This window comes from Gobius niger (genome assembly GCF_951799975.1).
Source record: "Gobius niger genome assembly, chromosome: 1".
NCBI classification, from domain to species: domain Eukaryota; kingdom Metazoa; phylum Chordata; class Actinopteri; order Gobiiformes; family Gobiidae; genus Gobius; species Gobius niger.
Genome location: NC_136852.1, coordinates 53,234,121 through 53,261,332, shown reverse-complemented (window position 1 = coordinate 53,261,332; position 27,212 = coordinate 53,234,121). Strand labels below are relative to the sequence as shown.

The 27,212-nt window shown below is 40.6% G+C and overlaps 1 protein-coding gene across 1 annotated transcript; it reads right to left on the bottom strand.

Moving 5' to 3' along the window:
• Window positions 1-202: 202 nt before the first annotated feature.
• On the bottom strand, window positions 203-26,002 carry mfsd3 (major facilitator superfamily domain containing 3). Its single transcript, XM_079557458.1, has 6 exons — window positions 25,861-26,002; window positions 24,581-25,404; window positions 12,565-12,712; window positions 5,230-5,330; window positions 4,136-4,245; window positions 203-667 (listed from the first exon to the last, which is right to left on the bottom strand). Exons 2-6 carry the CDS (start codon window positions 25,266-25,268, stop codon window positions 461-463), a joined length of 1,254 nt encoding a protein of 417 aa, XP_079413584.1. The 5' UTR covers window positions 25,269-25,404; window positions 25,861-26,002; the 3' UTR covers window positions 203-460.
• Between the last annotated feature and the right edge of the window lie 1,210 nt (window positions 26,003-27,212).

The following is a 27,212-nucleotide window of genomic DNA, read 5'->3' as shown; positions in this document are numbered from 1 at the left end:
CTGCATGGAGACTTGAAAAGGTCTTGTGCAGTCTCCGCTGAAATAAAATCTGTTGATTAAACTGGAGTCTCCATCTAGTCTCTAGGTCGGTGAGATGGCCCTTTAATAAGTGCGTATAGGCTCCCAGTCATCCAGGAGTTTTCTATGGTACGAGAGATTTTTCAGTTACAGTCAACTAGACTGTGCTGATTGAGTTGAGATTAATCAGCCAACCCAGTCCAGTTGACAACATAATAGTAGTTAAAAGCATTTTCTAATAAATTCATTAAATGTTGATTATTATTGTGCCTTTTTGATGTAATAATGGTGCAATCTTTGTGATAAAAACCTGTGTTAAGAGTTTATTGACCAGTTAAATGGCGACTAGTCAAAATGAGTCATTGCAGCCCTATGTGAAGCGACACACAGATCATGTCTGAATACAGTGAGACTGATGCTCAGTACAAAGCCTGTCCCATCCTCATTTGGGCTGCTCTTTCAGCTGGTGTTCCCTGAGAGCTCCGGTGAAGGTGGCGGTCCACACGTGCAGGGCGGTCCCGGCCGACAGAGTCAGGAAGAAGAGGAAGGCCACTTGGAAACCAAACCAGTCCACCACCCCTCCAGCCAGAGCGCTAAACGTCAGCTTCCCCAGCACCTCCAGCGTGGCCAGGAAACTGTAATGCGTCGCCTAAAAACAAAGAGGGGAAAAGAAGACAGAATCATTTGAGTGCTGGCACAAGGTCAAAAATACTCAATTTACAATAATGATAGGAGAAAAGTTCCTCTCATAAAAAAGAACAAGGCACTTTCAGCTATGGTCAATGATATAATTAAATCTATATGCAAAAAATGACTGAAGATCTGGTCCTGGACAAATGACCTCTGACATATCAGAGCTGTGCAATTCATCAAAGTTTGGCATAGGGCGTTTTAGGTATAAGGAATAAAGACAATTCTGTGACAATAACAGCACGTGTGGAGTTTGGATGAATATAATGGAATTCTTTTAGTTCATTCATTTTTTCTTTGGGGTATCTTTGTCTATTCACATAAACCACATTAAAGATGGTATTTATATGTTATTGATATTTTATTAAGTTATTTAATTATCAATATAAAAGAAAAGAAAATTGGCTGTTAATAAATATTTTTTATTTTACAATATTGCCCTGCTCTAATGTTTATAATTTATAACTGGGTGCCGAGTTTACAGTAAGTTAGTCTTTCAGAGAGTCTAACTAACTTACTTCTGCAGAGTCCGCGCTCTAAAGGTGACGGATTACACTTGTCGCCACGGCTGCTCCAAGGCACACTACCCCAAGGACCTCTGCTCCAATCACACAAATGCGTCTATGCTGGCAAACTGGATTAGGCGTCTTGCCCAAGGACACAATGACCATACGAATCGAGAAAAGTGAGATTTAAACCCCATAATCTCCAGGTCAAGACTTCAAAATCTGTAAGGCGTTTAATGGAGTAGAAAACATTCCATGGCTAAGTATACTGTAATAAAATGTAAAAATGTTTTTCATTAAATCAAATCATCATTTACTTTTTACTATATTTACTGCAGCTGTGTGTAGTCCCAATTTCAAAAACAAGGGACAAATAAGACGTTAGAGTGAGGTGAAATCAGAGCAGGAGGAAGGAAAAGGTTTGAGAAAGAAAGACAAACATTGTTGGAAACAGCAGAGCGAGATGGCGGAGAGATTGTGAAGCAGGAAAAGTTAAAAAGTGAGGATAGATTCCTATCTGTTGCGGCGCGTCACGTGAGCGATACTGAGCACTGAAGACAGACAGTTAACAGAAATGTGTGAAAACTTTAGTTGAAAGCCCGAAAGTGCAGAAGGACACAATGGAGGAGCAGAATAAAGAGGATAAGACACCTGAAAGAGAAAGCGTGAGATCATTGCCTGAGATGCTGGAGAGGAGCCAAGAGGAGAACAGTATCTGTCCAGCCTTTGGGCTTTCAACAGAGACAGAGATTACCTAATGTAGCAGCCTCTGCGCTGCGCCCGAGAGCGACACTCGAAAACACACCGCTCTGAGCTGACAGCAGCGCGAGCCACTGGACAAACTGATTTATGAGGTTATGAGGCCACAACTATCACAACAAAGCCTCCAGCTCTAAAATTACAATACACAATACACTGCATTTTCAATCATAATCAGCATCTCAAAACACAAATGAAATACTGTTCACTGTTCTTCATATCTTAATAATCTACCTATAAAATAAAACATAAAAGCAGCAAAATGTGTATTTGCTCATAAATTGATAAAATAGCAAATTATATATTATACATATACCAATGTTATATTTTCTTACATAATATTGGTATATGTATCGTATAATTTGACACAGCAAACATTTATTTTAAATATATAATATTTTCTATTGTGTAAAATATTTTTTTATGAGCATTTTTTCTGCTTGTGATTTGTGGAGAATTGTCCTTTTTAAGACAATATAGAATAAAATTCTAGTCATCAAACTAATAATCCTTTGTTGATGTTGAACTGCTTAGTTTCTCGTCTTCATCAGTCACTTGTATTGTATAACTGTACTGCATAATATTTATGTGTACTTTGGTTTTATATAAATACACATACAAATATTTACGTTAGTCCTCATGTTCCTATTTCATTCATATTTTAGAAAGTGTTTTAGTGTAGTACTGTGCGACTTATCAATATCCCTTATGGATCCATTTGCCTAAATACAGATCTAACATCATCACATCTGAAAAGTTCAGGAGTCAGAGTTGCTGCGGTCTGGTCGGAGCCTGTGGTCCGTGGTGTGGTCTGCAGGCTGCGGGAGAGGCCACGGAGAGGCCGCTGTGAGCGACCACGGCTAAGTGGAGTGCCTTTATTCTCAGCAACTTGTTTAACAGATTCGGTTTCTTTCTCCTGGGGATCGTTAACAAGCACTCACGCTATCAGCTTTCTGCCACTGGATACACCGCCTTCACCACACACACACATGCGCACGCACACACACACACACATGCACACGCGCACACGCACACACACGCACACACACACACACACACACACACACACACACACACACACGCGCACACACGCACGGGCTAATGCTATGCACACATGCCGATTCATCACACTAAAAAGGTGAGTGCTTCCCAAATTAATCCTGGTTCTCATCATTGCATGTTGTGATTGCTGCATTTCTTGATCATTTATTTTATTAGCAACAAGATCCCCACTGCTGCGCCCCAAACTGAGATCCCACCCCTCCTCCTTCTTCTTCTTTCATTTTAAACTGACAGCAATTTAGATGATAATTTGTCACTTTCGGAGATTGACAGAGGGAATGGGCGCGTTAACAGCGAGTGATCACCTCCGGGCAACCGCAGCCCAGTTATAACCGGGACAAAGGCGTCATGTCAAAGAAGTGGAGAAGTCAGTGTTTAAAGAGCAGGCGATATGACGAACAATGGTGGGCCTCACTGAAGAGGCAGTGAATAGGGCCTCGGTCTGCAGAGATTTTCCAGGCGCTAACGCGGTGCTGACAGTAACAGGTAGAGGTGATGACAGGGGAATAGGCGACGAGAGGTGTGGTACTGTATGTTCCCTTTGAAAAGACATGACCTAACATTATCAAATGGCATGACTACAGCAAAGGGAGGGAAGTCACATCCCTATGACATAATGAGCAACATTAAGAGTTATTACATGAAGTCTATAAAATGATAATGTGAAGGTGCAGAGGGATGTTGTGTATTGTTAATGTAGGGAGTGGGAGTTTGTCGTCTTTATTTGTACTATTGATTAATATTGAGACAACAACATTTTTGGTGTTGGTCAAGCACATATGGCACTAAGAACTTATGGATCAAATTTGATTATGAAACTGTAGACACTGGCATGAAGATTTATGTAACTGAGATATACCTTTGTATAGTAAAGAGATAAAGACCGTACTTGGTTTCAGAAAGATTTCAGACCCTTTTAAATCATTTATTTTACAATAATCAGCAATTCTTGTTAACTGCCCACACAGTGTTTTGTTTTGATGTCAGAGACTGGAAATGTGTGTTTATGGATACCATACATCTCGTTTTCACCAAAACAGACAAATTTGTTAGGGGTAAATTTCTGTTCAATCCCAGAGAACGAGGGAAAGGAGACCTACCTGGATGCTCTCCTCAGCCCTTTGAGTGCAGTGCATCATGGTAGTGAAGGTGAGCGTGGTGATGAGACCGCCCAGGAAGTGTTGAACGCTCATGCTGAGGACAGCCATACCTACAGAAAACAGACGAGCCAAATCAAAACCTCACACAAATGAGAAGTAGAGCAGCTCAGAGTTAAACAATGGGAAACAACTTCTCTTTCTGCAGAAAACTATCAATTTGACAATGTTCTGCGCACTGCAGCGCTGGTTTCTGTACTGTACGTCAAAGCAGCGCCAGACAAAGCAGAGGGAAACGGTGAGTGCTGAAGTTGTTCCCCAAACACATGGAGTATCCTCTGAGGGGAAGTGGCAGAAACACAAGAACCACAGAGCCTGTCGAACACTGAATTATTCACTCAGCCGCCGAGTTTGTGCCGAATAAGAGTCTTCAGTCAGCGACACAAGACGGAGCAGCGGCGCAGACGCAGCCACTGATCAGTCTGCAGCAGCGAGGCTGTTATCATGTAATATTGAAAAATCGGAAACTGGATGTTTTGGGTTTTTACGGCTGGATCTTTGTACTGAGTGTAAAGCGACGAGGAGCAGGGCCTGAGCTTTCAGTTGGAGAGGCTTGATTGGGGAACAGACAGCTCGTGCAGAGATAAATAGCATGGATATGAATCCCAAATGTTTGCGACTTGCTGTGCAATGGAATAAGACGTGTCATTCAGACACCACTGAATGGCTCTCAGGAGAGACACGGCTCCTGTCTGTCAATGTCCTACTACAGTCCACATTCTTATGAAACATCAACTTTTACTTCATGTAGCAGGCAGTCAATGTAAGAAAGTAGTAATGTAAGCAGTAATACACACTGGTTCTCACAATAATGTAAAAGTTAATTAATTAATTAATCTGAACTCATAAACATACCAGTTTAGAACTATTTTTGTCACATGCATATCATTGTAAAGTAACAGAGGAAAACTAATGTGGTAACATTCATAGTGTAAACTTTAAATTACGGGAAAGGCTAGTTGGACAGAACATCATTAGACTTACAACATGTAGAATAGTATAGTCTACACATTCTGCAGACTTTTGCCTGGCCTCACCTTTCATGAGGGGCGATGGCTCCAGCACAGTGAGCAGAGAACTCTGGAAGACCATGCTGACGGTCCTCAGCACAAACACGCGTCGCATCAGAGCCCCGATGCTGCGGAGACGAAGAAAACAAAGCACCAATCAAAGAGGTGCTCATCAACTTCTCTTGTGCAATATCGATGAGCAGTGGGATCCGCCGCGACAAACTCCAGGCTGCTACCGTTAAACATAAGGCACAGTCACAAGGTGCGCACACACAAACGCAAGTGCACGTGAGCCGGTAAACAAGTCTCCAGACGCTAATTGATGCCCCGTTAGTGCAAGAAAATGGTCCCCCAGTGGGCTTGCTTCATGACGTAATCAATAACCTAAGGAGATCCTCAGCATGAGAGGGATAATTAATCACTGTTAAGAGCGCGCACACAAACACAACACTGACAGGGATTAACAGTGCCAATCACCCAGTGGACGCCTGCCACTCAAGCACGACTGCGTTTGTTTATATGTGTTTTTTCTATCTAATTATTTATCTGTTAAAGTGTGGGGAGAGTGCAAGACCGTCCTTACACGCAAAGAACAATGCTTGACTTATGCCTTAAAAGTGGCAGTTTCACTATTACAGCACTACATAGGTATACATTCACAAACCAAACTCTTGACTTGACTCATTCATGAGCGATTTTATCTTCTCAATAAATGTCATTCATCCAAAAGGTGAATTCAAAGTTGTATTATTAATGTGGTCTTATTGGAGGTGTAATGGGAAGGTCCTGCATGTTCAAGGGCACAGCAGTCGTCAATTAACCCTTGTGGGAGCTGATGTGGCCTAAAATCCCAACACAAGCCATAATATGATAATTTTCTAATTGAAAAGCACAAAAGTTCCTTTGGAGCCAGCCCACACCTCCCTTTTGCAGGATTTACAAACGTCCCGATGCAAGATTCTCCGTATTTTTATGTGGTCAATGTCCCTTTCATTTTATTTGCTGGACCCAAAGCATAGCATTTTTATTAGAACCATTTAGGTACCTGACAGTCTGCATGAGGTGCCGGTAGAGATGCAGATGAATAGCGTTCAAATCAAATTGCAATTTTACAAGCAGCAATTATAAAGGTCACGTAACATGCTCTGCAACCAAATATCCTGTCTCTGTGGGTCTGACTATGTTTAAACCTCTACATGTTCTAAAATACACGTGATTCTTGTTCATATTTAGTCTTCCCTAAAATGTGCTTCTTGACGAACTGCTTCTCAAACATAAATTACTCATCAAAAATATCACAATCAAGTTTTTTTTTGTTTAAGCCATACTAAGTAACTCGCGCCCCTAGAGGCCATAAGTGCCACTGCAGGCGTCGTAGCATGTTGCGGTTTTTTACTAATAATAATTGTCCATGAGAGTAAACACTACGCTGATAGAAAAGACAAAGGGAGAGAGGGATATTGTACATCCAATTACACAATGGAGATATTTTTTTTCACTCAAACTTGGCTGTAAATATTGTTTAAGTGGCGCTGGCCCTCAGTTAGCTTTGCCTGTTAGCCTGTTAGCTTCTTCTTTTCCGGGGGAGATGAAAGACCCCCCAATCATCCCATTAACACTTGTATTACCCCCAGAGGGACTACAAAAAGGATTTATTAAGGTAAACAAGTTACTCGGTACTGCTTTAAATTGTGCAGCCCCGGAGTCTGACATGTTTTATTATTTTTGATTGGTCTGCGCACTTTTTGGTTTCACGTCATGTCCACTGGTGCGCAGGCCCGTCTTTACTTTATTGACGCTCTAGTCTTTAAACAACTTCTGTCCTTCTGTAGTTTCAGCACATAGCGCCGTTTTCTTTCCCTTCTCCTTTCTGTGCTTCTCTGCGCTCGGCCTTTTCCTCACTGCTGCAGCGGAAAACCAATCCCGCATCATTCACATGCTAAAGACATTCTCCTCACTCGCCTTCTCAATGACACCCTTTCATATCACGCACTCTGGGGAGATGCGGAGGGGTGTGCAGTTTTTTCGTGTGTGTGTGTGTGTGTGTGTGTGTGTGTGTGTGTGAGAAAGAGAACCTGCCTGGCTGCCACCTCACACGGGCCGGTCCCAGATAAGAATAGCTGTGTTCTCAGGTTGCCTCTGGAGGTAGTTGTAAAGAGGGGGTCACTCACTGACCACTCAAGCGCTTCTAAAGGCGGATGGGGATCGGGATAAACCTTCCAACTGGGCTTTTAGAGGTGGGACCACAGCCCACTAGGAAGCTCCTCTCTTTATTTTGCATGCGACCACAACTCTACGCTGTACTGTCAGAGAATTTGCACCAATAACTTATGAAAAACCTACTGTTATGAAAACTCCACATTAGAGCTAAAGGTTTAAAGTCTCCATGGGGTATAAACCTGCTGGCTTTGTCATTTAGACTCATGGTTCCCAACCCTTTTTGCCTCGCATACCCCTTGAGTCGTTTATTTCTTACTCCAAGTATCCTCTATCATGAGAATATTTTCACAACATGGTCAGCTAAACTCCAGATTATCCAGTGTTGTTTTCAAAGATTTAATTGATTAAATTGAACTTTAAATACATTTTGAAATGTGACTGATTTAGACAACTTGATATTAGTGCATATTTGTCCTTTTAGTGACTGTAGGGCTGGTTAGCATGATGTCTTTGTCTTTACAGTATTAAGTAGCTGCAGAGTCACTAAAAACAATCCCTTGGAGAAAAGATATAATAATGATGACTTACATTTGTATTGTCCTTTACAAGCTTAAGTTGACAAGTTTCTTAAAGTGCTAATCACTATTCTTGGTGGTGGTAAACTACTGTTATAACCTCAGATGCCCTGGGGTAGACTGATGAAAGCGAGGCTGCCAATCTGCGGCATTGGCCCGTCCAACTACCACTCACTCAGACATCGCATTCACACACAGGCAAGGCAGTGAAGTCTCTTGCCCGAGGACAGTCTACACCTGTTGAACTACTGACCTTTTGATCCATGAACAAAAGCGCTGCTACCCAAATGAGACAGTCACTGTTTCCCTAAGCCTACGCACCTTGTCTTAATGCCTTGGTGTCAAACTCCAGACAAAGGCAAGTGACCTGCCTTGATCCATAAAGAGCTGCTAATGAAACACACTTCAGATGTAAAGTGACATCACAACATAAAAAAGGAAGTTATGCTTCATCCACGGGAGAGGGGAGAGTCTGGTGAGGAGGGGGGATTCTGAAGAGGGTGAAAGTAATTATATTTATACTGACAAAACAAATGCAAATTAAGACTTCGAAAGGGGGACTAAAAACGTATTACAAATTAAATCCAATGCCCACAAAACAAGTCCTTTAATTGCTGCTCCATGAAGCAGTGAATGTTTGAATGAAATGATATAGATTTCAAGTTAAAATAAATAAATAATAGATTCAGTTTTTCTATTACCAACTAAAAAGACAAAAACCTCAAATTAATTATTTGACCAAATCTTGACTAAAACGTTTATGTAAAAAGACTGAAGTAAAACGAAAACTGTCTGCAGAGCTATTAAACAAGTCAAAGTATGTATATTTTCTTAAAAAGGGGAATTAAAGCACTTTTAAAAGTCACACAAGCCAGCACCAAGTTTTTTTGTGATGATGTGGATGCCTGACCACACCCACTTTTGACCAAGGCGAGGCAAAGTACTGAGGCTTTGGGAAACAGCCGATGACAAAAACACTGCACTTGTTCGGTAGTTTTAAGTCATAAAATATGCCTTGCTCCTTGTTAAAAAAAAAACCTCTCTTAATAAGAATATAAAAACCTTATGAAATGATATATATATCAAACGTGGGAACTAAAAGACTCATCAGAAGAGTGTTTTTCTGTCTCTGTGTGAACATTTTACAAGTCGACCATTCACCAACTCTTTAATTCGAGATGTGGGAAGAAAGAGTGGGGGAAAACACAAAGCAAGACGATGACAATGACATCTTTTTAAAGCCCCTTTTCCCTTAAGAAAAACGCGTCTTTGGAGACTTGCTTGGTGTTTGCCAGTGTCACTTTACAAGAAAGAGTCTCATAAAAACATAACACGGGACAAAAAAGCCTGGCATTACACAGAGCAAAGACCAATGTTCATCGTGATACACAAGATAAGAAACATTTCAACTGCAGGGGCTTGATACATTTTATACATTTACTCCAGGGCTGCACGAGTTCAGAAAAATATATCTACTGTAATTGCGATTGTCAAATCAACACATCCAGGAACAATAACATGACTGAAATACATTGTTTACACCAGACATTACCAAAATAATTGCAGCTTTTGAGAGTCGATCATTGCAAACATTAAAATGGTCTATTTCTAACCACTCCTGTGAAGAATAGATAAACTCATAAAGGGCCTATACTTGATTTAATTGTTTGTTTGCACTCAATGAAAGAAACAAGAAACATACATTTTTAAGTTTTAGTTGTCCAAATTATAGTCAATCCTCACATTTTTAACATCACATTTCTTCTCAGGGAAGAGTTTATAAGCACATTTCACAACTGTCATGGCACAAAAACTGTCATGGTGCAATACTCTATGTCTTGCGGTAATCTAAACAACAACCTGCTAGTTCACAGTTACTAAAACAAATTGTGTTCCTCTTCGTCTACGGGAAACTAAATATCAGGTATAGGGCCTTTAAGGCTTCAGAGGCTTTTGTGACACAGTGTAATCTGAGGTTAATTGCCATTAAAATCAGCCGATCTAGCACCGATATCTCTGGGATCGAAAGTCAAAGAGACTTCATGTCAATATGGACATGCTGCATGTCATTTTGAAGCACAGAACCTGGAGAATTCAATCGCAAAACAATTTAACCTCTACGATTGTATTGTATTGCTAATGCTAAAGGCAGGGTGCTAATGCTAACGGTAACTAATCAAAGCTGGGTCAGAAGCTATTATTGAATACAAAGACTTGTATCTTCCTTTTGTAGAACTAAGGCCAATCAAACTACACTCAAATACAGAGGGCCTTCCCTTTGGAATCATTAAGCCCCCGCTCTAAAGACTATACCTACTATAAATTCTTTCAAAAGAGAGCCGAAAATAATGATCTGTAAATAAGTTTGTACTGTTCAATAGACACATTAAAAAAATGTGTCATTGTAACCATTGTCTTGCTTGTTCATGTCATTTTATGCCTGTTTAATATGATTTTGGGGAGGTGGTTTTATAAGACCTCATGGTCTTCTCACTCTCTCCTGCACAGCATTTTTATCTTCTTTAATGTACCTGCAAATTTGTATTTTTAATGTTATATGTGCAAAAAAAAAATCAAATCAAATCAAATCACCAAAAGTAATAAAGTAAAATCTGCCATTCCTGGAGTGGCCAAGTAGGCTATTTATGTTTTTACAGGATTACAGACAAGACATTTGAAAAAATCGGCCGAGCATATTGGCATTGGCCAATAAAAATCCCTAAAAATCTGCATCGGCCTAAGAAAAAACAGATCGGTCGACCTCTGTCATTCTGGCCTAAATATATCAGCCTCTAAACAAAAAGACAACAATATGACAGAGCATTGGATCAGTTTTTGAAGAGTGTATATACCACATTTAGATCTCGTGTTGTAGGTTTAACAGATGAAATTACTGTAGCTCGGCTCTTTCATCTTTGAAGATAAATGCTACACATCGGAGGCTGGACACACACAGTATGCCATGTATAACGCCAGCCCCAAACCACTATCCTTCATGATGCTATTGTTGTTATTTTTAGCAAAACATTACATCACACTGGCCATAGGCGGCTCCGCGCTATAACGTGACACTAGTTAAAGCAGACACACAAAATCTTATGCAACTGTTTGGCACTAACTGTACAATGCCAATACGCTGAAGGGGACAGGGGAGCATATGCAAAACGAGAGGGAGAAAGGGGGAGGAAATGGATCTATTTTTTAAAGCTTGGAGAACGTTGGACAGAACATGGTACTGTAAAGTGTGTCATTTCTGTATGTAAAAATTTGTACTTTTAACTTCTGTGCTTTCCACCATTATCAAGGTCAGATATGTTATTCTGTGCTACTTGGTCTGAGAGGCCAGGAGGAAAGAACAGAAGACTGAAATATGAATTGCTATAGTAATACACGAATCACATGCATTTCACCAGGGATACTGAATATATTGTAGTGTGCTTGCAACTTTAAGAGATAAGATAAGACGGTACTTTATTGATCTCACAGATGGAGAAATTGCATTCGATGAGAGAGCATCCGGCAGCAGCACCCATTCAGTGCGCACCACTCTTTTTTTTCTTTGGTGAAAGATCGTTGTGTCGCAGTTGCTTTTAATTTTCTACAAATAATAAGATCCTACATATAATCATACATATAATTCATAACCTGTTCCCTGAAGTTTGGATCTGTGGCTGGTCTCAGCACGACACTGAAAGTCCCTAAGCACTTAGAGCGAGTCTGTTTACATAAGATACTATACACTGACACAGATTTAACATATTGCCTTGTATATAAAAGATGGGAAAAGGGAAATCTATGTATAATGTATAGCGTAAGAGAAGTAGTGGGCGCGCCTCAAAGTGACAATATTGAGTGGATACATTTTAAAGAAGCTCTATACAAACAGACAGGACACAGGAAACAGGAGAGAGTAGGAGGTGATGATAGCCCTGATCGGATGGAAGTGGCACAGTCAGACCCTTACAATTCTTTACAACGCTGGTACTTAAAAGTCTTGATTTCAGCACAGATATCTGCCATTTTCCTAAAGTGTCATTTGTGCCTGTCTAACTTAAGAGTTTTGGTGTAGAGCTGCAAATAATGTACCACGCCTGCATGCTGAATTCTCACGGTATTCGAGTTCACAAACAAATCAAAACCGAACCAAAAGCGGTTTGGTTTTGACATCATTTGACAACATTTAAAACAACATTTAAAACAACAATTAACAACGCGGAGACACCGGAAAAACCATGAGGTATGCTGCTACATACATAACACAGCTTAAAACTAAATATTTAATGGATCTGCAGAGTTTTTGATCCAATTAGCAGCAAAAGTGTATTCTCTTCCCGAATGAATCAAGCCAGAGCAATACCAGAGCGATATCAGTGCTAACATTATTGGCAGATTTCTCAAGAAAACTATAAATAAATGTCATAACATCAATAAATATCAAATCTATTCAACAAAAAAATAATAATAATAAATATACTGTATTTCTAGAATCACACAGCCCCAGAAATAACAGACAGTAAAAGTACAGTCTAATAACAGTTATATGAGACTTTGCAGTCACTTTGACTTTGGGAATGTGAGTTGTATTTCTTGTAGTACAAGTGAAAGAAGCTGGTAATTTGGAAGTTACCTGAACTGAGCGAGCAACAGACCTCCCAGGGACGAGCCGCAGATGGAGAAGCCCATGGCGATGATTCCGTTCCAAAAGCTCAGCTCCCGTGCCGTCATGTGATGGTCCAACAGGAAAAGGGGGAACATGGTCACTGCGCCCTGCTCACCTGTGAAATACAAACAAGAAGAGAAATACTATTATTAGAAGAGTTTATTTATTTGCAGAAAAAAGTATGGCCTGACCAAATAAAAAGTCTCCACCTGGATTTATCTAACTGTTCTGATCTGGGGTTGCTGCAGTTGATCAGGTCTAGGTTCATCAACACTATGTTCCGAAAGAATGAGCTCAGCTGAAGATCTGAACATCCTGAATGACCGAGTTTCTCCATCGATGGACGTCTTCTTCCCTGATGGCCCAGGCATATTCCAAGATGACAATGCCAAGATTCAACGGCTAACATTGTGAAAGAGTGGTTCCAGATCTGAAGTAGGGCTGGCCGATATATCGATATTTAAGATTTATCGATATATTTTTAAATGAGATATGGAATTAGACCAGGGATCACCAACGTGGTGCCCGCGGACACCCAGGGGCCCTTTGGGGCATGTCCAGTAGCCCATGGGACTTTTTCTAAAGTGTAAAACACTTCATGTTCTTGAATCTAATTCTTAAAATTACAGTTATTTCGGTTCTTGTGATATGGGGTCAATATCCTATAAGTGAAAAGTGTACGTTTAAGTCTTTAGGATTTGTTTTTAACTGGTAGCCCTCGAACAACTTAATGCTCTTAAAGTAGCCCTCAGCTGAAATAAGGTTGGTGACCCCTGAATTAGACCATATCGCGTATATGGGGGGTGATTTCAAATTCAGATAAGCTATTAAGTTAACAAAAAGAAACAGGTCATCTCAAGCTGATGTTTTAAAAAGTTTATCTTAAACTGAGCACTTTATTTTGTTATCTCTATTATATATAAATGTTGCCCTCAGAATATTTTTTATTTAAATGTGCACCTCATGGAGCTTTGCTATACAGTGTTTGTGTTTACATTTTATAGTGAGTTTTCATAAAACTACTCGTATTTGCCTTTGACTTAACATTTCATCTCACAGCTCTCACTTTGCGGAAAAAATATCAGGATATATATCGTATATCGAAATTCAACCTAAATATATGAGGTTGAATATGGGATATGACTTTTGGTCCATATCGCCCAGCTCTTATCTGAACCCCATTGAGAATCGTTGGGATGTGCTGGAGAAGGCTGTGCACAGTGGTTACACTCTCCCATCATCAACACAAGATATTGAAACAATGGCACAACGAATGCGTGCTGTAAACAAAGCTAAAGGCGGTTTAACGAAATATTAAGAAAGCGTGACCTTTTTTCTGTGGCAACATTTTGGGGGGGTTAGGCGGTGTATTCCTACAGCTTGTTAATTTGCTACTTCTTCATTTGTAGTTCTACTCTTTTGCCTTCACTATCCAAAAGATTTTGTTCTGTCTCTTGAAACATATGAAATGCTATTTGCTGTGCATAACGTGATAACTGCTTCTGTTTCAACACCTCTTTTGTTATGCTCCCAGAGTACTTGGCGTATCTCAGAGCAAGTACTATTTTACAGTATGTGCATAAGAAACAATGTGCCTTTTGTAGGAAGGTGTGATGAGGAAGTTGTACCTGACTGTTAAGCTGCATATACGGGCTTTCTCGAGATGACGACAACAGCACAATCAAACGCAAAACACTCTCACAGCACCTGCGTCTATTCCTGGAAAGTGTCAATAATAGATGTTCGACAAGAAAAAGCATACCCTCCGTGACTTTATCAAACCAAGACCCGGCACTTTTCCTAAAGCAGTAAAAGGGAAAACGCAACGAAACACAAAAAAACCTGCAGAAGATGAAACCGCTCCTCACAAAAGGCCTCTCAGTCACAATGAAAAGTTTTTCCCGGAGATTTTACCCTGTGTGGTGTCGAGTGCGGGGGTAATGTTCTTTCCGAAACATTACAGTAAAATATTCAGACGACACGCCATTATTATATTAATGGAGAGCGACTTCACAAAGACAGTGGGACCAAGGCGCCGCGGTGACTGACAGCTCGGCTCCCAGACTGCTGTCAAAGCCGGCGCAGCAGCACAACCAGCCATCCACTCACTCCGTCAACCACGAGACAAACAAAAATAGAGAGAGAGGAGAAAAAAGACGACACATGAAACAGATTGGAAGAAAAAAAAAAGTGAAGAAAGGGGAGAGAGGAAGGCAAGGAGCTCCGAATGATCGGGAGAGTGGCAGCGCGACCGAGATGTCACTGAGCGGGCGCTGTTGTGACAAGGCGGCAGGAAACACTGGTATTCTCTGTGTAGAGAGTGTGCCCAGACTCGTGTTGTTCATGCTGCACTGACGTTGCTTTACGACAATGAAACGAGACTATTATCTCGCTTACTTTGTGTACTCACTGACTGTCCAATGAGGTGAGAAATTCAGGTAAGCAGATGTGGTTCAGTCATCTGTGCAGCGACAACTGTGTGTGTGTGTGTGTGTAATGTGTTGCAGCTTTTTTGTGTGCAGTTGAGCATTAATTAGAAGCATTTTTAAGCGGCTTAGAAAGGGCAGAATTGCATGAAAGAGTGCAGAATGTGAAGGGATATTCAGCAAACTGTCAGAACCAGGAGTCAAACTCACAATCAGGCTGACACAGTGGTCAGCAAATGAACTGCTTTAACCAGTATGCTATGCTTAGAGGACGCAAGGCTTCCCCAAATAAATCGCAATTGCATGAAAAATAAAGAGCCTACTGATGAAAAATCTTGGATGAAGGGCCTCTAAACGCATTTGGGAGATCTTGAGCTTCATGCCTGGCGCAGTAAGTGGGCTGGACAAACCTTGCCGATGTTTTGGTCCCTCTCCAAGCTTTACCTCTTACAGACTGTACCAGACAGGAATCCACTACTGTCAGTGGGTAGGGGCGTATATGCTTGTGTTTTGATCATGCTTATGCAGTGTGGGGTTTGCCCTGCTCTCTTTAATACTGGTGCTAGAGTGAGACCATCAATTTATCTGGGAGATGGACAGTGTTTAACTCACAGTGGGAGAAATAGTTTGTAGTTTGTCCTGCGAGGCTAATTATGTGTGATGTTGAAGGAACAGGCCACCATTTTTACATATACTGAAATATGTTCTTGCCTGACCTTAGACAAGTTGATGCGTACCTGTCTGGTCTTTGTGCGTGCCCTCAGTCACGCAAAAAGACCAAAGATGTTGTTAGCATTTGGCCTCTCCCAGCATATTCCTATAGCTCCAAACGAGTGAAATTAGAAGCGACCAAGCTCTTCCACGCACAAAGACCAGACAGGTACACATCAACTTGTCTAAGCTCAGGTATGAACATATCTCAGTATGTAAAAACGGTGGCCTGTTCCTTTAATGTAAAGAAGAGTGGAGTGAAGAGGAAGCTGCAAGTGCTCGTTGTAGTTTTTATAGCACACCGCGCCTCAGACAACCCCTTTTTTCTCTAAGCGATACCCTCTGGCTACCGGATAACAACTTCACGAGGCGTTAGATCAGGCCTAAAGTCTTCCTACATCACCAAGTAAATGCAATAGAGTAGGTTTGATAACACATTTTAGCTTCATACTTTTTAAAATTCTTTCACATTATATTTGAAAACCAACAGAGACAAATCTATTGCAGGAACACAAGCCAGCAAGTGATCTCTTTGTGCAAGAACAATTGTAAATAAAAAGGTTACATTTTTCACAGCGCAGCATACTGTTGTCAGGGACACATTATTTGAGAAAACCGAAAGAAAAAAACATAAAACACGCCACGCTTCTTTTACAAATTTAAAATAAATGAATAAAGCTTTTTGCATTTTGGCTGTACATAAAGAGCTCTATGTCAGTTGTCTTGACCTGACACGACGCGACTGTCCTCCTATAGCATTAACATACAACTGTGTGTCACCGAGTGTGGCGTTCTGTATGACTGCAATAATCACATTAGTCATAATAAAGTCAACATTGTCGACTCGGGAGCTCATGCTGCTGCTGTTGTTTACCCATGATTCCCTGCTCCAGCGCCTGTCTGCCTGTTGTTTCGCTCAGAGCGCTCACAGTCCTGTCTTCAGCTAATTATTTCTTTAAAGAGAGGGGTGTGGGGAGGAGGCCGTGTAGACAAACACGAGCGGGCTGATTATTATTCCTGTCTATAAATATTCTCAAAGCAACAATTGTCCATTTCAGTGGGGATTTCATTAGACGTCCGCGAAGATTAAATAAGCAAGAGAGGAGAGGAAGAAGGATGAGGCAAGTGGGGGGGTGAAAATGAGGGAAATGACATAAAAGAGAGATTACGGTGACGTTGGTGATGAGGGAGAAATCTGGCATCACAGGCACACAGGGGTAACTAGAGTGTACGGGAGGAGAGAAGGTAGAAGTCTTTGGGGTAAATGAAAAACAATGCACGGAAAGATAAAGCAAAAACCCGGTATTAGGTTATTAATGTCTCTCCCATTGCGTTTCACAATGAAAACACCGGTTAGATCAGCCAATCAAAGCTGAGCCAAACATTACTCATAAAACGCAAAAAGTCATAAGAAGTTAATATATTGGGTTTGCTTTTTTTTTTTTTTTTATGTTTTGTCTGAATGTTTTATTTGACTGGGGGGACAGCGCTGTAAAAAAGGCAGTGAATCGTGAGAAGAAGCAGCAAATTGTCAGAGTCAGCAGGTGCTCTCATCGAGGACATTGAGACTGGCAAAGTGGGGAACATACAGTATGTGCTGGTGCCTTATCCATTAGGTCATTGGTTCTCAACTGTGCGTTCCCGTTCCCAGGGAATATTTTGTTCAATGTTTATCAACTGAAAAAAGAAGGAAAACAAAACCCGAGTCTGATCATAATTTCCGCTTTAGAGACTTATTCAATGCTTTAAGCCAAACTGCAAAAAATGTCACCCTTTAAAGTGATAGTCTGTAAGTTTTGCGAAGTGAGGAGACATAGGGTGAAATGTGAAAGTAAATTCCTCCCCTCTTGGACCAGAAAGCCCTTCGTAGTTTGCAAAATGAGGAGAGCAGGAACAGAATTAAGTAAAGTAAAGTAAAGGATCAAGCTCCTCCCCCTCCCCTCCTGATTGGATCTGACAGGCTGGTTCACAGGAAAAGCTTGTCTCATTGGTCAACGCGGTAGGACACTAGACTGCGATTAGCTGCAGAAATCTAGGAAGGAGGAACTTTACAAAAAAAAATGTAGGTGTATTTGTACTTACTTTACATCAAAATGCAAAACCAGGTGGTCGATTTTGCTCATTTATAACACTTAGACTTTCACTTTAAGTCGAATAAAATACAAGCATGTATTCCATTACAGATGTTTTTATCGTTGAAACAAAGCTGAAAAGTGAACTAAGAAATATGTGTGTTTGCTGTGACCAGCTCACCTCTGCTCAGACCTGACAGTCACTTTATTAGGAGCCGGTACGTTTCCAGCTCGTTTTCCAGATGATGACTGAAGGCAGCCGGATATGAGATTTAAACACATTAGGTCCTCATCCAAAGCCATTCTTTGATTACCCATTAGGGCAGGGCGATATGGCCTAAAATCTGTATCACGATGTAAAAAAGATATATCACGATAATGATATATTTGATGATATAATTGACAATGGACAAATTACTTCAAAATCCCAGCCTTACACCTACTAGGAAGATTAATTCAGTGAGCAGTTTACATCCTTCATTTCATTTTACTTTTTAAGCACCTGTCCCCGCGCACTGAGTTGCCTTGTGTACGAAATGCGCGGTATAAATAAAGTTGCCTTGCCTTGCCTTCTACAGTAAGTATTTATGCTGCTCTGATGGAACTGAGCGTAACATAAATAATATCATGTCCACAACGATATAAAAAATTACAACAATATTAAAAAATGATGCCGATACGTGAAAGATATGTGATACGATATGGCCTACCCCTATTACCCATTACTAAAATACCATTTTCTGCATCTAGCTGCTTATTAGGAGCATGTTTTGTATTGGCAACAATTCAGTCTAAAATGTTGCGCAGTGTACCTTGAAATCAACAATAATAAATAAGATATATAGGAAGTATTTTACATTAGATATAACAGTGAAGTTGAAGTGTTTTATGAGTTAGAATAAAGATTCTTATGTGGGACGTGGCTTGTCATCCCATGTCTGACCAGTTAAGAACCACTGCATTAGGCGTTCACAACATTCTAAAGAGCCTATAGTTTAAAATTTAGGTGAAGGGCAACTTTCATGTTGGTAACTATGGTAACCGTCAAAATGCAGATTTCTAGTCATAGTTTATTGCTCGTTTCTCTTTAATTCCTGGGCCAATTCACATGAAACAAAAACTGTGACGAAGTTCAAAGTCACCTCTTCCAGCACATATGAACTATGGTCTGATTATTTCCTCATAAAGGTTTCCAAAGGTGGTGACAATATTCAAAAACATGTGTGATGTTGGTCTGTAGAAAGGACTTTCAGCCTTAAGATTAATGTGCAGGTTTGTGGATCCAATCACTGTCACATAATGATCAAGGAAAACATTTTATTTTTATTTTTCTCTCTGCTAACAGAACATGAACGAAATCTATTAGGGCTGCAAGATATGAGAAGTAATGGTGTTAATTGAAAATTGTCTTGAATACTGTTATTACGATATAATTTTATATTTTACTAAACCATTTCACAACAGTTCTTTCCATTAAATTTCATTTAAATGGGTAAGAAATGTTTTGTTTTTTGAAAAATTGTGTCAAAACAAAAGGGTAAAGACTAGCCTGGCCTAAGCGATCCGTAAACTCCGGTCAATTATCATTTCCCTACATGTTACGTCTGGGTCTGATCTCAGTGGTCGGTTGAATTTCAACCTATCATTCAGCAAGCTTTTGTTCTCAGATGACCTTGTGATTTAGTTCTATATCGCACCTTCTTCTCCTCAGCTAATATTGCAAAATTATAATTTGGCGATATATTGTGCAGCCCTGGTTGGAGTGCAAAAAGTGAATGGACACTATGTTGAAATGCATAAAACTGTGAAACTACTTCCTGGGACAGGGGACTCTGAGCATCTCAAAATGGACAGATTTTTTTATCGATCCAATTTGTAGCGCACCAGATGTCACTCAAATGAGGAAGACTCTCTCAAATTGCACATCGCTCAGAATGAACTCTGTAACTTCTCTCATCTGTAAATAAAAGCGCTTAGTGGTTTGCTTGTTCATTTGCCAGAAAATGGCGACGTTTCTCGATCGTCAGTGCATTTTTTATTTCTTATCTTTCATATTTTCGCACTCCGACAAGCTGCCATGTTGGACGCATCATGAGTTCCTCTGATTGTTTAATCCGTCTGTCAATATCACCCATCAGAACCCGTGGAAATAGCGGCAGGTCCTAGACTACATGTCTTTGTAAAGCATAGAGGCCGTGAGATTATAAATGATTATGTGTTGTTTTAATGCAAGTCCAAAGGCGGAGCCAAGCGAGCCTTCAGTGTCACCACCTGTACAGTAGATAGGCAACAGGAAATGAATGAATATGTATGTTCTCCAGTTCTATTCGCTGCACAGTACACAGATTAATACCCTTATCCCCTCTGACTGACTTAGAGTGATGGTGTTACGGAGACAGGCTGGATGGTATCGAGTGGGATCAGCGGGGAGCGTGTGAGGGGACATAGGGGTGGGACAGAGGCGAGAAGTCGAGGAGGACACTGGGTTCAAAGGGCAAAGAGCTCAGGCAGGACAATCAGGACAACCTTATCCCAGTCTGCCATGGTCTGTGCGGGAAACAGAGCCTGCTTCATACATACTACATGCTGCACACACCCACAGCACAGGAATCACACAGCAGGCACAAAAGCACGTAAAACTATCGGCTCATCGGCTCCCCTCAGGACAAACCCGTAAATAGAGCCCGATCTTCACACGTTGCCAGCGTACCCTATACGTTTGACACTTCTGAGACAATCACACAGCAGAGAGAAGGTGCTGCGAAAAATCAATACAATGTCAAGGGTTTTCTGTGCTCTCCTGGGACTTTGACAATAGAAAATGGGTCTCAAAAATCTAAACTTGAACTTGAGGATACTGTGTCAAGTATGCATTGTCCAGATCGGTAAAGACCTTACAATTTGAGATCACAAAGAACTATAGGCAGTAATCTAGTCACATTAACCTGTCCCAAGCCCTGATAAATGGAAAGAATGTCACCAAGAATGGCATCTGTTGTAAAAAACTTAAATGATGGCGCGCTAAGACTATAGTGTGGACAATCAGGACTAGAACTAGAAGGATTTTTCCAGACACAACACAAAAAATACAGTTTAATAGAGAACGGATATGATATAAAATGGATATGAGAATAGAAGTTGGATCTGACCGAAGGCAATATTTAAAAAAAAAAGTAATTCTTAAAATTGGTCAATCCTTATTATAGTTTCACAATGGTATTAAAAGTTTGTACATTGTAGTCCAAAGAAAAAGCAATTTTACATCATAATGGCCAATGACTGCACGTTTATGCTTAACATGGTGAATTTAATGAGCTGATTTGGAAAGCCATTGTACACATTGTCTTTGTGGGAGCACCATGTGGCGGTTGTTCATTAATTTATTTGCTCATTCAGTCTTGTTCCCTGCAGTCCTGCCTTTTCCCTCTGGAAAATACTGCCTCTTTTCCTACTCAGGATTCAACATATTTTTTTCAAAACTCCATTGTCCTTTGGAGCCTGAATCGGCCAGCCACTAAAGAGGTATGTTTTTTTTTTGTGATTAGTAATTTTTTCTTTTTTTTTAAGGACAGACAATGTAACAAAACAACACAATAGACAAATAAGAGTAAGAGATAAAATAAAATGAAATAAAATAACATAAAATAAAATGAAGAGGTATGTTTTAACGAAATGGCTTATAAAATATCTATTTCTTTCTCTTTTTTACTTTTTCATCCAGAATAAGCATAATAAACATTATTGATGTGCATGTATGATGAATATTTACATGTCCAGGTTGCCTGTACTTCAAGGGTCAATTCATTTTTTGCTCTTCGCCTACAATTTCCTGTTTTAATGTAACTATACTTTAAATCTACCCTGCATTTGTCAGTGTGGCACTTTTACAGATGTTACACAGGTAAATAACTTATAAAGGGGTAATAAATAAAATTATAATGAAAATACATAAAGCTGCTTAATTGTATGAAATAAAATAATGAGAATAATTTTAGCCATTATTCAAATCACAATTCTTTACAAAACCATGCAAAATGTCTTTGCATAATTTGTAAACAAATACATGACCCTGCGATTGCTATGACAAGCCTTAGAATCTTAAGCCTCGTAAATAATTTGCTAGCCCCCGATTCTGATTACTTACCCACCCCTGTAAGTCCAGTACGTGCTTTCTACTTTGCAACGTGCAGCACTCAATCGAACCATACACAGTCCTACACAATCAGGCTCTTTTGTCCCCTGTTGCAATGTTACAAACTTCATGGGAAAGAAAAATGAAAGGTGACCAGGATCTTTTGTGTTTATCTATTCTTCAAAGTGTCCAGCTGGTCAATTCCCAGAGAAAGGCACGAGCGAAGCGCACCATCACTCATCTCTCCTGTCAGACAATGTGGAGCTAATGATGAAAAATGGCCGTCTTGGAAGCGTGCAACGGGGCAGAGTTCAAAGTGAAGAGAGAGCCATAAATTCAGCTCAATTAAAAATAAATATCTAGAGTATCAATTACAAAATGATCACTAATTAACAATGTGACCCGCTTCTGTTTTTGCGTAGCACAGAAAGAAGCATTTAGGGGCCTATTTTTACCCTTCCTTCCTTTTCTTATCCAAATATGTCTGCATCCCTCTATCCCTGTAGAGCGAAAAGTCGATTAATTCAAAAATATTCATTCGCTTGCGGCCTTGTGCAATAGCTTAAAAGAGGACAACCGCCATTTAAGTGGTAATAGGGTGGTGTGGTGTTGATCGTTTCTCAAATCTGAGTAGGTGATATGCCGTAAATGTGTTAATTCGACTACCGTCTGCAACAATCATCAATAATTTTACAATAATTTATGAGAGAAATGAGGTGAGCCAAGAGGGCAAAGGAAAGCACTTGGAATAAACCAGGAATAGGCGGATATAGAAGAAAAATCCTCTTTGGTGACAACTCATCTTTAAAAGTTCTCAGATTAATTTAAAAGGCATGGAGGCTCTATTTTTAAACAGAAAATTCACAAATGTTGCACCTTTGTTGTTGTTAACGACTATGCCAGTGCAATTGTACAATGTCTCCACTTATTAATATTATAGTAAAGTGATCTCACTTTTTGTTTTGTGTGCATAGGTCCCGTAATTACAGAGACCTACGCAGAGCTACACAATTATCAATACATTGTTAAATCGTTATCATAATATCAAAACAAAGATGTGCATAAGTTCAGTTTTAGTCATGATTTTCCTAATGATGCTCCACTTTTGGCTCGTTTTGATCCTGATTAATATTTATCAAAGTCTTGTTTTGACACAATTTGATGGAAAAAAACAAATTGCTTACAAATGGTTCAGTAAAATATCGCAATATTGTTGTTACGGCAATAGACAGTTATAAAAAAAAAATCTATCCAGTCCTCCACATCATTATTAAACAATAAGCTCTTTAGAATATAATGTCCCATGAATAATTCGCATCGCATTTTTGAGCTTTAAACATTCCACCGTCTATTATTAGCAGAGCACAGTCTTCCTCCCCCTTGCCCTGTCCGTCCCCGGAGGCCAGACAGTGGTCCCATGATGCCCCTGCCCTCAGATGGCACAGAGGTCGGAGTTCAGACACGAGGCTCTCACTGATTGGCTGCTGGGTTGGACCCGGCGCAAACTGCAGTTCATTAGTGCTAGATGCGGGAGAGGGTCTGTATTGGGAAAAGGGGAGCAGACAGCCCGATCAGTGGCCGCGCGCACAAACAAAACGCTTGAACAAAAACAATACTGTCTCACATTGTCAATTACGCTGGCGCATTCAAGTATTTTTTACTAATAACTACACAAACATTTTCATCCCAAAAGAGGGGAAATATTTAGGTTAAAACATCCACAAATTTTAACAAGACACAGAGCTATTAACAAATCGTTAGAGAAAACACAGCAGTAATTATCGTTATCAGACGGATGAGTGCGTGTGAGCTCGTGTGATGGGGAGAGTGCTAGTCGGGGGGTGCTCCTAGTCTCTAGACAGATTAGGGGGTCCAGCCAGGCTCATATTTGTCTAGTGTACTGTCGACTGCTGGGACTCATCCGATTACCAGGCCACCCTCACTTAACATTCAAACACACACATTCTTAAAACAAAGGCCATACATTCATATACAAGCTCAAGTGAAAGCTATGCAAATTTGAGGAGACAATTATATTCCCACCACCCACATAAACATCAATGCGATGCACTGTCTTCTCCTGCAGTTTGTGAACGCCACAGACACAAAGAGACTCTAATCCTTACATAATCCCCTTCTGCTACCAAACACCAAACTCTCTCCCACACATAAACGCAAACGCGAGTTATCCAAAACTACTACTTTTCTTAAGAGTCACCTCATGCACATACAAAAACACGAATTCAAAACAGACTCCGGCAAAGATTTATACTTGGCCTCACAATAGGTATTATACTTGCACCAGACTTTCTTTTGAGACTTGTACTTTTCATTCCCAGTGAAAACTACACCTGCCAAAACTGTAGGCCATTGTGCCTCACAGTGATGACTTTCTTAAGTGGAACTGCAGAGCCATTGGAGTCAGCCCGAATACAAACACCAACAGAGACATCTAGTGGATGGCACTTGCCTCAACACCGAGTGCTTCCAAATCATCCAATCACTGTGCTGGAAAAATGTTATTGAAAATGAACTACACCAAAAAGTAAGAAGATATCCAGGTTACAAAAAGTGTTTACACACACAGATTTGTTAGTACTTAATAATACAAAGTGGTTCACCTTTTGTTGACTTTTACTCACCAAGTTTGTATGTTAGCACATACAGGATGGTCCACGGGGTGCCAGGTACTGCAAGCAGCTTTCTCCACACTCTCCATGGCCTTGTAGCCTCTGCTGCTCGCTTGCCATCTGCTGGCTGCACCTTCAAAGTCTCCTCATCCAACACAGGGGCTCCCCACACAAACAGAGCCACACCTGCATACACAAACATGAGCAGCACAAACATCCAACCCCATCCGGCCACATCGATGACGGCCAGCAAACCACCTCCAGCAAACACTGAGCCAGCCTTATAGCCAACCACTTGGGCTGTGTTGCCGAGACCGAGCTCTGAACGACCTTTAAGCAGCCCCACAGCCGCCCCATCTACGGCTATATCCTGGACAGAAGCAAAGGTGTTCATAGCCAGGAGCGTTGCTGCAACACCCCATATGTGTGCTTCAGGGGCTAGAGCGGCACTGGAGGCACAGGTGAGGGCGAGACCAGACACGGTCCCAACAATCCAGCGGCGCTTGGTGCCAACCCGGTCTATAAAAGGAGCCCACAGGATCTTGAGAACCCAGGGAAAATAGAGGATTTTGGTCAAGCTAATACGGGTGAGAGAATGGCCAGCTCCTCTCAGGAAAACAGGAAGCAGTGACGACTGGAGGCCGTAGGGGATGCCCTGGACAAAGTACAACAGGCCCAAGAAGACCAGTTTGTCATTCATGTTGCCTGCTGAAAGGTGACCCTGGAGGGAGCCAGTGATGCAAAGAGGTGGTCCTCAGTCAGGTCATTGTGAAAGGCTGTGCAGGTGCTCCTCGCGCACACTGCAAGGTCCTGTGCCTCTTGCACTACACGCAGTCCTGAAACACAGAGGAGATGGACAGTCTGAGGCTCGTTGACACGGAGCAGTGTAACCTTGCAGAGGAGATGTGACTCCTGCAGGATGACTGCTTTACTGCCCCCCCTGCTAAGTTACTTCTATAGAGCTAATATTAGCCAAGTCAAATGGCAGCACGAACCCATATGCTTCAGGAGCCAAACTAATAATGCATGTATAACCTATTTGAACAGTTCAATCCGAACAACTGATCATATATATCTAAAAGCAAAACAATATAAGCTTTGCTGTCAATGACTAATTAGCTTCTGTTAGCCAAGAGCCTAGATGCTAAAAATAATCAAGCATTTTGTGGACTACAACTTTGATGAATCCTCTTAGCAGTACTGAGGTAAACTAGGCTCATCAAGGCGATTCTTATCTGTTTGAAGGCACATCTTGACATTCAGCAGAAAAGTTCAGTGAGGCGTTTGCTAACCATATGCTCCAGACCGACTCCGCTCGTTTACAGTCTACGGTTGTAGCAGTGAGCGCCGGGGTTGCCAGATCTGTGAATCATTTTCCAGATGCAGGGGATACATGATGCAGCAGATGCTCTACCATTTATGAGCAATAGAAGTTGAAAATCTTCCAGCAGCTGTAAGCGAGTGTTTGCTTGGTCGCAGCCGATCTGTCACGTTGTCAAATAATGAATATCTGCCCCACCGTGACCAAAACGGAGCGATTTCTACTGGACTGTACATTGGGGGTCTTCACATGTTTTCAATTCAACTTTTCTTTGTGTTTGAGTATAAGGTCGTTATGTCAAAATTCCGCTTTGGGGCCAGATGTTTTGTCTCGAGGGCCTGGAAAATAAATAGACCTTCTTTAATTATGTAGTAACAGTAATAATCATCTCCTGTTGAGCTGAGCTGAGCAGCTCTTTCAGTGACGGACTGAGACAACCTCAGTGCAAGGAGCGCAACCGCAAGGCCTTCATCTCCACTGCTGTCAGACTGTACAACAAGACTGTGAAGTAACATGTGCAATAACCCCTTTGCAAAGCTACGTGCAATAATCTATGTATCAGCTGCACTTTATTCCCTGTAGCCTGCTGGCATCACTTATTGACAACCTGCACGAGGACTGTAAATTTACACCTTGATATTCAACTTCATATAATCTGTTCTCATTTGTATCCTATTTTTTAGTTATTCTTATTTCCTTACTGTTGTAATTCCGCCCCTTAAGATTTTTGCTTTTACTACACCTTGTTTTTCTACTATTTAACTGTTTGCACACCCCGAATGCCGATTGTAACCTTATCTTAATCGTACACATAATAAATAGATTGACAATTTATTACCACATATCAATAATTTCCAATAGGATACAAATAATACAACATGAAACGTATTAAAATCAAAATATTTCCGTCATTACAAAGATTTTATTACAAGTTACAGTTTAAAAGGTTATATATCCTTTCAAAGGCACAGCTTTTCTCTAATTCATCATAATTTTAGTTAATAAAATGTTGTAGCCTAGTGAATTCATAGGTTTAGGTACAATCAATGTCAATATCTCTATTCTGAATAAATCCTGAAGGAGTTCTACATTCAATTCTCATGTATTAATAAATATACAACACAAAGCTTTACAAATTGCACTAAAACCCCAGTTTCAACACAGAAATAATCACATTATATACAAGTGCATTAAGAACATTTTCAATAAGTGCTCTTTATACATGTGCTGGGGGAAAAAAAAGCAAAACAAAAACAATATATGAGGTCTGATGGCTTAGGTGCAAAGAGAATCATAGCCATTGTGGTTTATAGAGCGTCACGC

What these genes read in the sequence shown, in the direction of transcription:
- mfsd3 (XM_079557458.1), bottom strand. Translation starts at nt 25,268, where the DNA reads ATGAATGACAAACTGGTCTTCTTGGGCCTGTTGTACTTTGTCCAGGGC. An exon ending in CTGTTGCTCGCTCAGTTCAG is followed by an intron (nt 5,331 to 12,564) that starts GTAACTTCCAAA and finishes TCGTCTCCGCAG; the next exon opens with CATCGGGGCTCTGATGCGAC. An exon ending in GGGCTGAGGAGAGCATCCAG is followed by an intron (nt 668 to 4,135) that starts GTAGGTCTCCTT and finishes CTTTGTTTTTAG; the next exon opens with GCGACGCATTACAGTTTCCT.